Source organism: Poecilia formosa, unplaced genomic scaffold, assembly GCF_000485575.1.
Source record: "Poecilia formosa unplaced genomic scaffold, Poecilia_formosa-5.1.2 Scaffold61, whole genome shotgun sequence".
In the NCBI taxonomy this organism is placed as follows: domain Eukaryota; kingdom Metazoa; phylum Chordata; class Actinopteri; order Cyprinodontiformes; family Poeciliidae; genus Poecilia; species Poecilia formosa.
Genome location: NW_006800000.1, coordinates 2,212,131 through 2,228,006, shown reverse-complemented (window position 1 = coordinate 2,228,006; position 15,876 = coordinate 2,212,131). Strand labels below are relative to the sequence as shown.

General features: G+C 41.9%; 2 protein-coding genes across 2 annotated transcripts; one reads left to right on the top strand and one right to left on the bottom strand.

Annotated features, from left to right (window-relative positions):
- Nucleotides 1-227: 227 nt before the first annotated feature.
- On the top strand, nucleotides 228-5,688 carry eif4g2a (eukaryotic translation initiation factor 4, gamma 2a; the record flags this gene model as incomplete). The annotated part of the gene is made up of 20 exons (XM_007554111.2): nucleotides 228-298; nucleotides 421-477; nucleotides 769-894; nucleotides 987-1,089; nucleotides 1,176-1,307; nucleotides 1,386-1,452; nucleotides 1,535-1,686; nucleotides 1,770-1,880; nucleotides 1,965-2,147; nucleotides 2,241-2,379; nucleotides 2,474-2,637; nucleotides 2,721-2,828; nucleotides 2,913-3,017; nucleotides 3,102-3,197; nucleotides 3,278-3,493; nucleotides 3,579-3,837; nucleotides 3,944-4,148; nucleotides 4,226-4,434; nucleotides 4,524-4,645; nucleotides 4,733-5,688. Coding segments are annotated over 20 exons (2,691 nt in total), but the record flags the coding sequence as incomplete, so codon positions are not given.
- Nucleotides 4,854-14,803, bottom strand: ctr9 (CTR9 homolog, Paf1/RNA polymerase II complex component). Its single transcript, XM_007554110.2, has 23 exons — nucleotides 14,627-14,803; nucleotides 13,488-13,586; nucleotides 13,074-13,313; nucleotides 12,867-12,984; nucleotides 12,693-12,782; nucleotides 12,213-12,469; nucleotides 12,026-12,133; nucleotides 11,699-11,935; nucleotides 11,388-11,606; nucleotides 11,098-11,281; nucleotides 10,919-11,007; nucleotides 10,643-10,828; nucleotides 9,879-9,966; nucleotides 9,642-9,790; nucleotides 9,445-9,561; nucleotides 9,206-9,351; nucleotides 9,028-9,099; nucleotides 7,539-7,674; nucleotides 7,301-7,456; nucleotides 7,051-7,196; nucleotides 6,874-6,970; nucleotides 6,576-6,688; nucleotides 4,854-6,497 (listed from the first exon to the last, which is right to left on the bottom strand). Exons 1-23 carry the CDS (start codon nucleotides 14,669-14,671, stop codon nucleotides 6,125-6,127), a joined length of 3,465 nt encoding a protein of 1,154 aa, XP_007554172.1. The 5' UTR covers nucleotides 14,672-14,803; the 3' UTR covers nucleotides 4,854-6,124.
- Between the last annotated feature and the right edge of the window lie 1,073 nt (nucleotides 14,804-15,876).

Sequence of the window (15,876 nt, the reverse complement as noted above, 5' to 3'; positions counted from 1 at the left end):
CCCTACAGCCTCCTACACGTGTTGACGTTCATGTGCTCCACTTCTCGGTTAGAATCGGTTTAAATTGTTCGTAAAAAGGAACAGATTTCTGCTCTTGATTGCAACAAACTAAATGAATCCGAATGTGATCAGTTATATTATCTTTTTAGCTCATTGTTAAGCTTTTGATTTTTTTTTCTTTTTCTGTCTCCAGGTCGTTTTTCCAGCCCCCACACTTTGCTTAATTCTTTACCAAAATTCTTTGCCAAGCCGCCAAAGTGGAGAGTGTCGTCGCACCAGGGGGACCTTCTCGTTTCAGGTACTCGGCATTAACATTGCATCACACTTGCTTATCCTGATTCTCTGCTGCTCAACTAATAAAGGACGTTAAGCCAGCCTTTTTGTGATGTTAAAATGTATTTTTTCCCTTTTGTTTTACAGTGTAGGGGGAGGAGGTGGGGGTGCACCTCAGCACTATCCCAAGACTGTCTGCAACAGGTGACTTTTCTATTTACTATACCCCCCAAGTTATTTTGTTTAGGTTCAAATAAAAAAATGAAAGTAGTATTGAAACATTTACATGTGTTTTTTTTTTCCACATAAGGAGCCTTCCTTTCATATGATGCAGGGAATGTGAATCTTTCTCTGAAATCTGTTACTAACATTAGACATGGTAGACATAAGTTTCAGCTGGTGCATCAAAAATAAAAGGGTTTGACATTGTTCTGTTTGCATTGTTGTACTCACCATATTGTTTTTTGTTTTTGTTTTTTCTTTTTTTTGTAACAGCGAGTTCCTGGGGAAAACCCCAGGTCCTGGCGTTCAGAGATGGATTCCTTCACGAAGCACTAGACGAGATGCCAATTCCTCCAGCGAGAAAGGACAAAATGATGCAATCTTCAGGAAAGTAAGAGGGTAAGTTAACGCTTGTACTTTCAGAGTTGTTTTAAAGTTTCGTGGCTCCAAGTATATCTTCATGTTTTAAATGAATATATTTTGTTTCTCAGCATACTTAATAAGCTGACCCCTGAAAAGTTTGACAAACTGTGCCTGGAGCTCCTCAATGTGGGTTTGGATTCCAAACTTGTCCTAAAAGGAGTCGTCTTGTTGGTGAGTATCCTTTATCCTTGTATACATTTTTATTTGTGGACATACTGAACCAGTGATATGTAATGTATTGTATTCATGTTCTTAAGATTGTTGACAAGGCCCTTGAAGAACCCAAGTACAGCCAGCTTTATGCGCAACTATGTCTTCGCCTGGCAGAGGATGCACCAAACTTTGAAGGCCCATCAGCAGAAAGTCTAGCAACTCAAAAGCAAAATACTGTAGGTTTTAAGCAATATTTATATTTGAAGGCTCTTAGATGTGTTGGAGTCAACTTATTTTTCTTTTCTTGTTTTCAGACCTTTAGAAGGCTTCTGATCTCTAAACTTCAAGATGAATTCGAAAACCGTGCCAAGAATGTTGATGGTGAGTAAATCTTGCTGTATTTTTTAAATATGTATATTATTAAAAACTCATTCTTTCCATCTAAATTTTATTTTTTATGTAGTCTTTGACAAACATGACAACCCGCTCACCTCTGAAGAGGAGGAGCAGCGTGCTATTGCAAAGATCAAGATGCTGGGTAACATCAAATTCATCGGTGAACTTGGCAAACTCAATCTTATCCACGAATCCATTCTTCACAGATGTATTAAAACAGTAAGTTTTATATGGTACATGACTTTGTAACAATCAGATTGATGTGTAGGGAATCTAACTTGTGCTCTTCAAAATGTTTTAAGCTTTTGGAGAAGAAGAAGAGAGTCCAACTTAAGGATATGGGTGAAGATTTGGAATGCCTCTGTCAAATAATGAAAACTGTGGGACCTAAAATTGATCATGCAAAGGCTAAGGTGTGTAAACTTAAATGGGTCTAACAATGACAACTGTTGTGTGGTCTAATGTTATATTGAAAACTCTTCAATTTCTCTCCGCAGTCCCTGATTGATCAGTACTTTGGACGCATGCAATCCTTAATGAACAACCAGGACTTGTCAGCAAGGATTCGCTTCCTGTTGCAGAACATGGTGGAGCTACGAGAAAACAACTGGGTTCCTCGCAAAGCTTATGTGGACAACGGGCCAAAAACCATTCACCAAGTTCGCCAGGATGCCGTAAAGGTTAGACGGTGGTTCAGTAACTAGCTTGGCGACTTTAAAAAAATAAATAAATAAAAAATTTAACTCACTAGAGATATATTTTTTGCTTTTTAGGATTTGGGTGTGTTCATTCCACCATCCAATGATGTGATGAGGAATGACTTCTTTACAGACCATAACTCCTTCCTGCCATCAAGGAGAGTTGAAAGAGAGCCTCTCGGTGGGCTTGCTGACATGTTTGGACAACTGCCTGGTATGTTGGCCATTTTTACCCTGATAGAAGTTTTACTACTTCCTAGAGTCATTAAAATATCAGACGGCAAAATTGAATGTGTGTCTTTGAACAGGGATTGGCATTGGAACTGGTCCAGGAGTGATTCAGGACCATTTCTCCCCCACCATGGGTCGTCATCGTGCAAGCCCACTGTTCAACGGCCATATGGGAAATGGCAACGCTTCACACCAGCCTCAGTTTGAACCAGGAAGCAAGCCATTCACAAAGCCAAATCAGGTAAGACTCATAGCTTTCTTGAATGTTTAATTCTCATTCAAAGTATTAAAACTTTTTTTTTTCATTATTTTCCTTTTTTAAAGGGGCAGAATTCACCAGTTTTCAGCCATAAGCAGAATCACTCAGCACAAGTACAGTCAAAGGATGTGGGTCCAAGGTTCAGCAAGAAAGGAAAACTCAATGCTGATGAGGTACTGACTCTTTTTATGGCAAGAAAATCTCACTAGAGATTCATCTGTAAGTTGAGTTTATACCACTTTGTGATTGTCTTGTAGATCAGTCTGAGGCCGGCTCAGTCCTTCATCATGAATAAAACGCAAGTGCCAAAGCTGCAGCCACAGATGACTTTGATACCTCAAACTGGTTCTCCAATTGGACAGGTAACCTCCCTTCGTTTAAATAAAGCTTCCATGGTGCTTCAAGTGTTGCAAGGTGCACATTAAATGTATTTATTTATTTTACAGCTTGGCCTCAAAAGTAATCCTCCTCCAATCCAGGAAAAGCCAGCAAAGTCCAACAAAAAAGCTCCACCGACTAAGGAAGAGTTGCACAAAATGACGGTGAGTTTCTCATGGTTTAAGCTCGACTTCCTTCCTGTAAAGCGTTGCGTCATTCACTAAAACTTGTCTGTCTTTTTTAGGATACACTTATGACAAACTATCTGAATGGGAAAGACATCGAGGAGGCTGTAAGTGCTGCAAAGGAGATGAAGGCGCCCAAGTACTTCTTACCCGAGATGCTGAACAAGATGATTGTGTTCACACTGGAGCGGTCCGACGAAGACAAGGAAAATGCGAGCAAACTGATCCATGCTCTCTCCACTGAGGGAGTCATCAGCCGTGAAAGCCTTCTTCCTGTGAGTGTCCTCTGATAAACGGGAAAATCCTCGATCGTTCAGCTGGAATATCAATTAACCCCAACTTTCTTGGATTTCTTCGTAGGCCTTCTTGCGTGTTCTGGACCAGAGCGCTAAGATCGAGGAAGAAATCCCTCTGGTGAAATCCTACCTGGCCCAGTTTGCTGCTCGAGCTGTAATCGCCGATCTGGTCAGCATCGACGACTTGGCTCATCAGCTGGAGAACGGTACCCACTTCCCCCTCTTCCTGCTGTGCCTGCAGCAGATGGTCAAACTGAAGGACAAAGACTGGCTGGGCGACCTGTTCCAGCTGAGCAAGGTCAACATGCAGAAGATGCTACCTGGTATGTTCGTTCTGTTTACACTAGTTCTGTTTACGTGTACAGTTGAAGTAATTTCTTTTTAGCTCACCCATTTATTTATTTATTTATTTATCTATCAATCAATCAGAAATTGACCAGAACAAGGATAGGATGTTGGAGATTTTAGAGGGCAAAGGTCTTGGCTTTCTGTTCCCACTGATGAAACTGGAGAAGGAGCTGCTGAAGCAGATCAAAGTAGATCCGTCGCCACAGTCCATCTACAAGTGGATCAAAGACAACATCTCACCCAAACTTCACACCGATAAGGGCTTTGTCAACATCCTTGTGACCAGGTGAGGGACAAAGCTTCTGCTGATTGAAATGGCATTCTTTAAGAGCTCAAGTTGAAGGGTTTTGCGGTTTCTTCCAGTCTTCTGCAGTACATTGCTTATGAGATCAACCCAGACGACGACGAGGAGCAGCTCGCATCACCCAGCAAGGAGCAGCTGGATGAGGAGAAGCAGCTGCTGCTCTCCTTCAAGCCAGTCCTGCAGAAGTTCCTCCATGATCACATTAACCTACAAGTCAGCGCGCTGTACGCCCTGCAAGTCCACTGTAACACCAAGAGTTTCCCCAAAGGTGCGCGTTTCGATTTTAGTTTTCTCCAAAGTGATTTCATGTTTTGCCGTTTGGAGCTTTTCCTGTAATCCTTTGTCGTTGTGCTTCAGGCATGTTGCTGCGCTACTTTGTGAACTTTTACGACATGGAAATAGTCGAAGAAGAAGCCTTCCTCTCATGGAAAGAAGACATCACAGAGGAGTATCCTGGAAAGGGGAAAGCTTTATTTCAGGTAAATTGAACCAGAACTTGTCACCTGATTCATTTAATGTATTTATTTTTTTTTAACCACTGATTGATGTGTTACTTTTTGACGCAGGTGAACCAATGGCTGACCTGGCTGGAGACGGCTGAAGATGAAGAGTCGGAGGATGAAGATTACTGAGGGAGATCAGCCAAAGCCATGTGTTATTAGAAAGCAACGAGTTGAATTTATTTTTTTCTTCCTTGTCTTGTCCCTTTCTTTTTTGTTTAGTTGCAATTGTTACAACTCATTCACAAAATGCTTCGCCAAATCCAACTGGCTTCATCTTTCTGTATGTACTTCCTAGAGCTTCTATCTTGTTCCATGTCTCACAGCAAGGGTTGGTGCATTTCAGTCATCTTGGGAATTAGGAGTAGGCAGTGAATTAAGGAAAACATATCATTTGACCTGCTTTGTTACCCTTTTTGTTTCTAGTCAGAGTAACAAGTGCAACTTCCTTAAACTGTTTACAAAGACCAAGATTTGTCCTCGTTTTATCTGCATTTATAAATCAGATTTTTGATGCACTTTGCTTAACATCATGAGTTGTTGCAATAGTGAAATTCTTGATTATTTGCTTCAGTTTAATAATTAAGGGCCTTATTTAGCTTAAATTTTCTAAAGGAAATCTTAATCTAATGAACAGTTGTGGTCAAGCTCACTTGCACATTATGATCTCTTCACATCTAGCTGAATAAATCAAGATCTTTTTAATGTATGAAACGTTTCTTTCCTAGAATGAATCGGTGTGGCCTTTTTAATTTATCAGTTCGTATAGATATACCTCTAAAGTGTCTGACTATACTTGAATGTCCTGATTTTTGACATTTGTACAGCTAGAGCAGACGCAACTATGCTGCAGCTGTTAACCACTTGTGAAAATGACATCTGTTTGCAATATTTTTAAAGGGTCTTTTTATCATGAAATTGGGAATGTGCTGTATGTGTACACCTGCGCCTTTAAATGTAATAACTGCTCGAAGTTCAGTGTACAACTACGGATCAATCTTGAATAAAGTTGGACTGTTTAATTCTTTGCCTCAGTTTTTCCACTCTGGTAATCGGAACAAAGAAGCATGTGGTTTCAAGATACTCCATTTTAATGTTTTGTAGGTTTTATTTACAACTTGACCCAAGAGGTCAAGTTTGGGGCAGTTTCTCACTGCACAGCAAGAAAGTGAAGTGGCAAATCATCCTACTACTTTTAGATTGGTGCCAAGTTTGGTTTTCAGAGTCGTCATGGGAAAGAGTTGTCTTTAATTTCATTGGAGCAACTTCCCACTTGGGTTAAAATATCACTTCAACTTAAGTTTTACAGTTTTAATCTCAATTTTTAACAAAAAAAAATCTTTGAAGAAAAACTTTGTAAGCAAGTAAGAAATTGAAAACACACCGAAAGCTAATTAACACAAACTGAATCCATGTTTAACAAAAATGTTCCTCGGCATTTAATTAAATCTGAGTGGCCTAATCGCTGTCATCGTTATTTGACGCCTCCTGTTCTGATCCGTTGTCGGAGCGCCGCGGCGACCCTTCGTTGTCTGACCCGGCCTCGGAGCCTCTGTCTGAAGCGGCCGCAGGCAAGGCGGCTCTCGACTCGTTGTCCGACCCCGACTGGCTCCTCTTGCTCTCGTTGTCTGACTGCTCGGAGTCGGACTGCCGCTGCACCCTCCTCTTCACTGGTCGGTCGCTGCCGGACTCGTCGTCCGAGCTGACGGAGCGGCGAGGGCTTCCCGCCTCGCTGCCGGAGCGATTCCTCCCGCCGTCTGATTCGCTGTCGGAGGCTATGCGCTTCCTGTGACCGCCTTCGTCCTCGGACCCCGAGCCGCTGTCCCGGGTTCTGTTGGACCGAGATGCATTCGTGAACATTTCGTTGACTCATCTTTCGGTTTCTTTTACTGCCGCTGCAGGCGCTCACCTGTCTTCAGCTATTTTCAGTCCGTCCTCATCTGACGAGGATTCAGAGGACGAGATGATGGCCTTGGACTTGATCTTCCCTTTAAGGGACGGTGGCATTCGCTCAGGCTGGGGCTGAAATGACAAAGATCCCAACATCAAACACCCTTACAGAGTTCTCAGTAACTTTATGTTCAACTTAGGGTGTAAAGCATATGGGAAATACAATTAAGTATGAATTCATGGCTGGTTTTTCTACATTAACCAGGCTTTCCCTCAAAAAAAAAAAAAAACATAATGGCGATGAAAAACAAAAGCACCTTCTCAATCCTCTTGCGTCCTTCTTTGGGTTTGCGCTGCTTTTTGGGCCGGGATGCTCCTTCCTCATCATCGCTGTCATCTCCTCCTTTTGCAGGTCTGAAGGGCAAGAATCAAGTTTATTCCACTTATCCACCTTAACGTGGAGCAGAAAATACAGCTACACGTAGCAGACCCACCTCCTCCTCTTCTTTTTCTTTTTATCTCCGTCCTCTCCATCCTCTTGCTCGCTCCCGCTGCTCTTTCTCCTCTTCTTCTTTTTCACTGGAAGGTCCTCATCCGAATCGTCATTGACAAAGTCATCCGCGTCGCCTCCTTTCTTGCGCTGAAGAGATCGGAAAAGACGAGTTCAAAACGCCCGGTCGCAACAAATGGTGATATTTAAGTATGTTTGTTTGTTTGGAGTCGGGTGCTGAGAGAAACACTTACACGCCCTCCTCCGCCGCCTCCTCCCTTCTTCTTTTCTTTGGTCGCTTCTTTTGGTCCTTCCACAAACGTGAGCAAGTTCCTGGTCTTCTCCACAAACAAAGCTCTCTGCTCCAGGAGCTTCTTTTGCTCCTCTGCCTCTCTTTTTTGCCGCTCTTCCTAAATGCGAGTCAGAGCAAACGAGCTAATCGGTCACTGAAACACAAAGAAAAGGAAAGCAACAGGCGTTTCCAGGCGGTACCTGTTCTTTTAACATCTGCTGGCGCAGCAGGTCTCTCTCTTGTTCCTGTTTGGCACGAAGCTCCTTCTCCTCTTCGTCCTGCTTTCTGGCTCTGGCCACATGGTACTGAGCCTGACTCAGCAGGTCAGAGCACTGCCTGCGATCCCACAACACAACAGTATTAAGAACAAGACCCGTGCATGTAATAAAAGGAAGCATAATTATCACAATATGCTGATGTTAGGACAGGAGCTGTGAAATTTAAGCCTTGGGGTCACCGACAGGGAAAACAAATTAGGAAGGAAATCATCAGGGTCCAGAAATGATTGTTTTATTAAAATATTGTGTGTGTGTGTGTGTGTGTGTGTGTGTGTAGGGTTTCTGCTAGTTTAGTAGGCTTTTTTAAAAAGTAATGCAAGTCTTATGTGAAATATTAAAAAGTGATTTACCCAAGTGCACTTAACTACCATGACTTGTACTAAGCATACCCAGCTATATAAATGAGTGAAAATGTTGCTTCTGTCTTCTGCATGCGATTGAATTGTTTAGCACCACAGTTACCAAACTTTTGTCCCTTTTACACAATAGCTACCAATAGTAGCACTGAAATCTGCTTCTTTCCAAGTTATATAAAAAAAAAAGCAACAGCCTGACGGAGCAGGTGGAGGATAAGATGACAGAAAATATTTTTTTCATGAGCAGATTTCTCCTGCTGGTTTGTGGGAACAGCTGAATGTCGGGCAGTAAATCCCTGCAGTACTTGATGAGCTTCTGGCTAATTCCTATTTTTTCTAATTTCTCAACCTCCCCCCCAAAAAAAAGAAAAAAAAAAAAGAAAAAATTTAAGGTGTGACTAAACAAAATGAAGACATGATGGGACTTATGGACATATTTCAGGCTCTGAAGCAACGCTCACTAGCAGAATTTGTATCACATTTCCAAGGGATGCACCAATTGCAGTTTTCTGGTCAATCATTTAAAAGGCCTGCCAATTCTGATTTTGGCTGATATTTTTATTTATCTGAAAAAATGTAGAGTGACTTATTAAACGCTGACATGCACACGAGACCTGGTGAGCGAGGCAGTCAGTCTTTCTTTGTTACAGCAGAGCAAAAGGAGACAGTGGCTGATTTTCAGATCTTTGTCGATGTGGAATTAGGAAATCTGGGGCGACTTATCAGTGCACTCCGTATAATGTTTACCCTTTTTCTTATATTCAGAGAAAAGTTGGGAGTTTTACAGGATAAAAATCCTCATCGTAAGTATCTTGTCGTTACAACAAGCTCTGAAGTAACTAATCATTTTATCCACTTATATTTTCCTTACACGCTAACTATTTGCAAAATTAAGTTAGTTTCAGCCTTGTGTGAATTTGAGCTTAGGGTAATATAGTTTAGGTGTCAAACTTCTGACGGTCTGTTGCTCAGGTGAGAGCCCAAACAGGGCACATAAACTGAGATCTGACAACGCAGGACGGATGCTGGCTCCAGGTTCACGGAGTCGGTCTTACCTGGCCTCGGACGCCGCAAGAGCGAGGTCGAACCTCATCTTGTCTCCAGCTTTGCTGAGGTAGCTGAAATATCTGCGTGAGGAGAAGGAGACGGAAGAAGATGAGACACAATAGTTCCTCGCGCCGAGCCTCCTGAGAAACAGTCTGAGGGGATGGAGAAAAGAAATCGTGAAAGTACCTGTGAGCCAGTTCGAGCTCCTTCACAGCACTGAGCACGGCCTTTAAATTGCTCTTCTCGTCTTTCAGCACTAGAGTGGCGAGTCTCTGAAGCACCAGGGCCACGTTGAACATCAGCACCGTGTCACTGGGCGCCACATGCCGAGCCTTTCGGGCCACACGTCACAGACCACAGTCAGGTTGTGCTTATCTGATGCTTTCAAGTTTAAAAAAAAAAAAAAAGCAGCTCATCTATGTTACCTTCAGCAGCATCTGCTTACACTCCTGGAGTTTCCCACATTTGAAGAGAGCTCTGGCAAGATACAGCAGCACCTCCGTGTTCTGGTATTTGTAAAACTTCTTCAAGCAGTTTTCGTACTGTGAAGCAGAAAGGAGGATTTAAACCGAGCTACACCGGTATGAAGACATAAAACGGTAAGGATCAGGAAGCCTCTTACCATCTGCACAGCACTGATGTACTGCTTCTGCTCCACGTAGATGTGAGCCAGATTCAGCCACACGTCGCTGATTTCTGCCGTGGCCTCTCTCACCTGGGCAAACACGTCACGCGCCTCTCGGAAATAACCTTTGTGAGCGAGGACGGCCCCTGGAGAGAGACAGCGTCGTGTTTAGAAGAACAGGGGGGAAAAAAAAAAAGGTAAATAACTAACAAAAGGACATAAGGGTGAAAGTACCGATGCCGTTAGCAGCGTAGAGATTTTTGGCGTCATTTCGCAGGACTTGCTTGTAGATTGCCAAAGCTCGATCCTGGTGCCTCTTTTCCTGTGAAGATCAAATTTTAACGTTATTTACTGCAAATAAAAATCGGTGGGCTTATATGCTAATATGGGACCTTCTGGTCACCAGTCAAAGAAAAATATTATTTGGCTTTGAAACCGGAAGAAACGGATTCAAATCAGTGACGATGTAAGTCATTTTACAGAATTACAGCGAATGCTAAACATATGAATGTTTTTGTCCATCACATTACTTTTTCTGAATTAAAGCACACTTATTTTTATTTATTTTATTTGACCTTTTTTATATATATATATATATATATTGTCTTAAAATTCAAGATCTCATTCACAAGAGAGACTCGTTTTGATAAAAACAAAAAAGTTACAGACACAGTAACAATACAAGTATTTAATACTTTTGACTCAATTAAATAAGCAAATAAAATAAGAGCTAAAAACAAGAGCAAGTTCCATAAGATTTGTCTTTTTGTCTTAAAAGAAATAAAAATTTTCCCAAAGGAATATTTTTATTAATGACATAATATTTTTTTTCCATCTCTGTCCACTTTAAGAATAGGGGGGAAACAAAACTCCTTAATCAGAATAATAGTCAAGAAAGAAACAAAGATCAAATCTTCTAGTTAAAGGATAACACTTTGCAACTCCTCTACACCCTTTCATTCATTCGTCTGCTGGATAAACATGAACTCCGTTGGTACCTTTTCTCTGTCCCTGGTGGGCTGGTGCAGAGTCTGCAGCCACACGTTCCCCAGAGCCAGCATGGAGTACGTGTCGTTCTGAGTGGACGGCTGTTTCAGGATGCGCTCAAACTTCTTCTGGCCCGGCCCCCACTCCTGCTTGGCCAAGTGAAGATTTCCAATGAGCGACCAGGCGTCTGGGTGATCCTGCGCCAAACAGAAACCTCATCAGATCAAGCCAGGGGAGGGGGGGTTTCACAAAAGAACGTTTTACAGCCGCAAACCAACAGTTGGTACCTGATTAATCTGCAGAGCTTCTTTAAACCAGTCGGACGCTTCGTAGAAGTTCCCTTTGTCACGAGCCATCGCTCCGAGGCGTAAATAACCTGCAGGTTGACAAATGAACAAAGATCTCTTTTTACAGGACACTGACTTGTTTGTACAACACCATTTACAACATGAAGTGGAACTCTTACAGTCCACGTAGTTCGGGTGCTCCCTGAGGACGTTTTTATAGAGTTTCTCTGCTTCGTGGAACTCGCACATGGCCTCGTACAAACGGGCCAGGTTGTAGGAGGTGGTGACAGAAATGGCGTTGTAGTAATGCTCGTCGTGCTCGCCCTCAGCTTTAGCTCGGTCCAGGGAGGCTAGAAAATATTTCTGTTGGGGACGGTGGGGGGGGGGGGGAATATAAGAGTTCTGGACGTCACAGAAGTTTGATACGAATTAATCTTTTGCTGGGTTAAGAGCAACAGCAGTCTGCTACCTTAGCTTCCCCGAGGTTGCCGAGCCTGAAGTGCAGAGCCCCCAGGTTGTTGAGGATCTCGGGGGGAACGTCGGCCTGCACCTTCTCCTGGAGGATGCGAGTGGCCGTGCCGTAAGCCGACAGCGCGCCCTGGATGTCGGTCTGCTCCAAGATCTGAGCCAGCTCGATCCACGCCTCCACATCGTCCGGGTACTGCTCCGTCACCTTCTTCAGGTGGCCCTGACGAACAAAACACGAACCGCTTTAAATAACTGGCACCCATCATTTTTAACCAGGGAAGAGAACAACTCTGGGTTGTGATGATGACCTACTTTTGCAATGTCTCTCTTTTCCTGATCGTCGGACGTTGCGTAGAGGGATCCCAGGATTTTCATTGTTTCGTAGTTGTTGGGGTAGGCCTTCAAAACCTTTTCAAAGCACTGAGCGGCATTTTCCTTGTCTCTACGATACACATACATCTGTCCCAAACCAAAGAAGGGCAGCACGAAGGTGGAAGAGGCGAACTGAGTAGCCTGGTAGTAATACTGAAACGCCTGGTCGTAGTCCTCCTGAAGAAAAGTAAAAGCAGAGACAGACATTTGAACACTGAAGACTCAGAACAAGTCAAATCTTGTGAGGGGTTGAGACGGCGGCCTCACCTGCACATGAAATGAACGCGCCAACTGATAGCAGCTCTCAGCCTGCATGGCCTCGACCTCCGTGTTGTGGAAAGCGTGCAGGGCGAGATGCTGGACCTTACTGTAGTCCTGCAGACGGAGAAGCACGATGATCAGCTGTGCAATGCAGACTGAGGTTTGCGAAGAAAAGCCCAGCGACTAAAAATACCTTTTTGAAAAAGAAGTGGTTGGCGAGGTGGTTGAGCACCATGGGGTTGCTGGGGTCGATGGTGTACGCCCGCGACAGGAGCTGCACTCCGTTCTTAATGGACTCCGAGTCTTTGTTGTTGAGCTCTAAAACCGCCAAGCCGACCAGCGCTCCCACACACTTGGAGTTCAGCTCCAGGGCTCGACCGAACGCCAGACGGGCCTTCTCCAGTTTATTGAGCTTGACGAAGCAGTGACCCATCCCCAGTCTGACTTCAGCTAAACAGAGAGAGGAAACTCAAAAACTCAGGAAACATTTATGACATGATTCTTCTGAATCCCTAGAAGCAGGTAGAGAGTTGATGTAAAGACACAAGTTCAAATTAGTAATACTAAAACAATTAGTCGTAGTAGACGGGTTTTCGCCCCAGAATAAATTAAGCTACAACAGCAGCAGCAATGTCATGTTTCTGTGGGAGGAGTGGTGATGCAACTCGTTTACCTGGGCAGCCAGGGTTTGTTCGTAAAGCCTTTTTATAGTACGCCAGCGCTCCCTTGTAGTCCTTCTTATTGAATGAGATGCAGGCCTTACCTGTTGAATAAAATTAGCGTTTATATTTGTTTATTCATTAATCACAGTAGTCGTGGTCAATCTCCACATTGTCACACGACTTACCAAGCAAAGCAGGGATGTTATTGGTGGACTGGTTGAGCACAAAGTGGAACTGAGCATCAGCCTGGTCCATCTTGTCTCCTTCCAGCAGGCAGAAACAGGCTCGCCCCAACAAATGGTTCTGAATTGCGATAACAACGCGTTATATTGCCTTCAAACATAAAAAAAAATTACCAGTGCTACAGCAGCTCTGCGCTAAATGTCGCTTACCTGATCGTACATAATGATCTTATCTGCCATGGTGTACAGCAGAGTGGCCTGCGTGATGAGCTCCTTCTTGGCATCTTTGTTTTTCTCTTTACGAGCCTGCTGGACATAATAAGCTGCTAACGTGTCCAAGCAGGTCATCTGGTCTTTCTCATGGTCTCTGTAGTCCAGGTTTCCATCGATACGCGCTGCCTCTAAAAGCTTGACAAAGTCCTCTGTTTTGCCTTGCTTGTAGTACTCCAACTAAAAAAAACACACACACACACACACACACACACACACACACACAAAAACAATATCCAATTTCATGCTGCTTCACATGTTTTATTCTAATCAATGTCAATCTTGCAAGTCTTTACAATCCCCACACGATATGTGGAAATAAAGTAATCATTTCAGGTTACAGAAGTGACTTACCGCCAAAGCGATCCAGATGTGCAGCTGTGTGTGTTCCTGCTTCAAGATGCTGATAACCTCATCTCCCTCCGGCAGCTGGTCGAAGTCGAGCTCAATAACCTGCGCAGCACAGTTTGTTTAAGTTGTGATGCTGACCCTCTGAGTTTGGCATTAAAGACATGCGACAATGATCGATATAATGATTACGACGTTTCTAATCAACTCTGATTAATTAAGGCAATTTTTGCTACTTGGGTATATTGATTTACTAGCAACAAATTTGACAACTGAATCTTTAACAAGCAACAAACACTACTCTTTATTTTCCTTTCAAATCAAAACCATAAATAGATCAGTTAATAAGTTTATGTAGATTTGGTGATGTTAAATGAGCATACATTTTAACTCAAGTTGTATAACATTATGTTAAGCTCTTCTCTCTATATAATGCTGTTTACAAACTTCCTAATGTAGCCTCGGAACTACATGTCATGCCATCATTGTTTTAGCATTACTTCAAATTAACATAAAGCTGTATGTTTTACATCAGCATAGCATATAATGTTTTAATATATAATTTTTTAATTTTTATCTTGTTTCACAGCATACGGCTAATATCGACGTAAAAATAAAAATAATTAATAAAATACTTGTCATACTTGGTGTTTACGCCTGTTTAAATTAAATCTACAAAATATTTAAGGTTTATTATCATATTAATCTCAGAAGCTGTAGACTTAAATATACTAGATAGTAAATCACACGAAAAAAATATTTGAACTTTTAGTGTATTGACGAGCAACACAATAAATGAGACATAGGCTGGTAAAAAAAAAAACTAAATAGACATCAATTTGTCGATCTGATCATCTTTTCTAATACTAGTTGCACATGACTGTAAATTGTTTAAATTCAGATTATGTTGCAAATATCAAAATTTAACGCACAGATATCACATTATTTAAAGTGATATCTTTAAATAATGTGATATCTGTGCGTAATAATGTAAAATTTGTATATTGTAGTTCATCAGCCTCCACACAACTAGCATCAACTGAAGCTAGTTGATGCTAGCTTCAGTTAGCATCAACTGCTAACATCACAGAAGGGTTCACCTAGAAACATCTGCAACAAAACACACATAAAATTTGTATATTTACCTCATCGGTGTCCCGTAAAGGGATCTCAATGGAACCCCGAGACATTTTGAATTCAGAAGGTAACTTCCTCTCAAGTTAGTTTTGTTTGGTAAAAAAAAAAATAAAAAAAAAACGAGCAGAAAACATCCACTCCGTTGTTTGCTAGTAGCTGGTAGCTACTTAACGGATGGTGTCACCAAAATTAGGTCCGGCTGGATTAAAGGGGAACCAAAATTAAAAGTTCCCTCTTTAAAGTTTCCCCTCAGACATTTATAATAATATTATAAATAATAATACGGGCAATACGCTATAATAAAAGTGCAATTATAAACAACTATGAACAAATAAGGGCACTTTTTTTTATTTTTACGTTTTGTATTAATGGAACTTGGTGTAAGACATCTGCACCATTTATCCATCGGCGAGCCAAGCGGCGCATCATGAAGGCGGAGTATAAAAATCATTTCAAGTAGTTCATCAGCCTCCACACAAGTGCCCGTTCAGAATGTTTAGGTAAAGATCACCAGATGGGGCCACTAATTGTCTCAAAAATCCAAATCTTTGAAATCCTTAGTATTTAAACAGCCTGATAGTATTCAACTTAGGCAAAAACTGATTTGGCATGTTATTTAGTCTCATAAATTAATATAAAAAATACGCATGAGAGACAGTCTAATTGTTATGAATTACACGTTTCTGTAAAACGAACAGGTGTGAAGCACTGGGTTCTACTTCTCAATTAATAAAATAACCTTGGATCGCCCTTCCCAGTCCTCTCTGGTTTCCCTCTTCTTTCTGATAGGAAACTCCTCCCTCGCCTCTCACCACTCGGGTCATACTCTAGGTAACTGTTGAGACGTGTCTTTTTTTTTTTAAGATGGCACAGAAAATGTCCAAATCTGGTATATTTTTTCAGTGTTTATATGTTTGATAAAAACGAAAATTTGACTGCATTTGTGTTGAACTCGTACGTTTTTAATAAAAAAGAAAATTCACTTGCCCCGTCTTTTCACAGACTGCAGCCTTTTTTTCCAAGAGGAGGACCCAGGATGTCATCTGTTCTTGACATGAAGTAGGGGGAAAGCACGTTTATGGCTCATGTAGCATCACAGAAAATCAGACAAACATTAGATTGATAAGAAAGAAGAGTTTGAATGTAATCAGGTTTCTAATGTTTTTTTTAGATGTATGTATATATTTTTTATTTTGGCAAAAGATCAGCTTGGACTGAAAAGTAAGAATTTAACTTTTTATTTGTTGCTTCTTCTCTA

Excerpts from the sequence above, each read along its gene's own strand:
- ctr9 (XM_007554110.2), bottom strand. The coding sequence starts at position 14,671 with ATGTCTCGGGGTTCCATTGAGATCCCTTTACGGGACACCGATGAG. Across the intron at positions 13,314-13,487 it reads ACATCTGGATCGCTTTGGCG|TTGGAGTACTACAAGCAAGG; the intron begins GTAAGTCACTTC and ends TGTTTTTTTTAG. Across the intron at positions 12,985-13,073 it reads AGATCATTATGTACGATCAG|AACCATTTGTTGGGGCGAGC; the intron begins GTAAGCGACATT and ends ATCGCAATTCAG.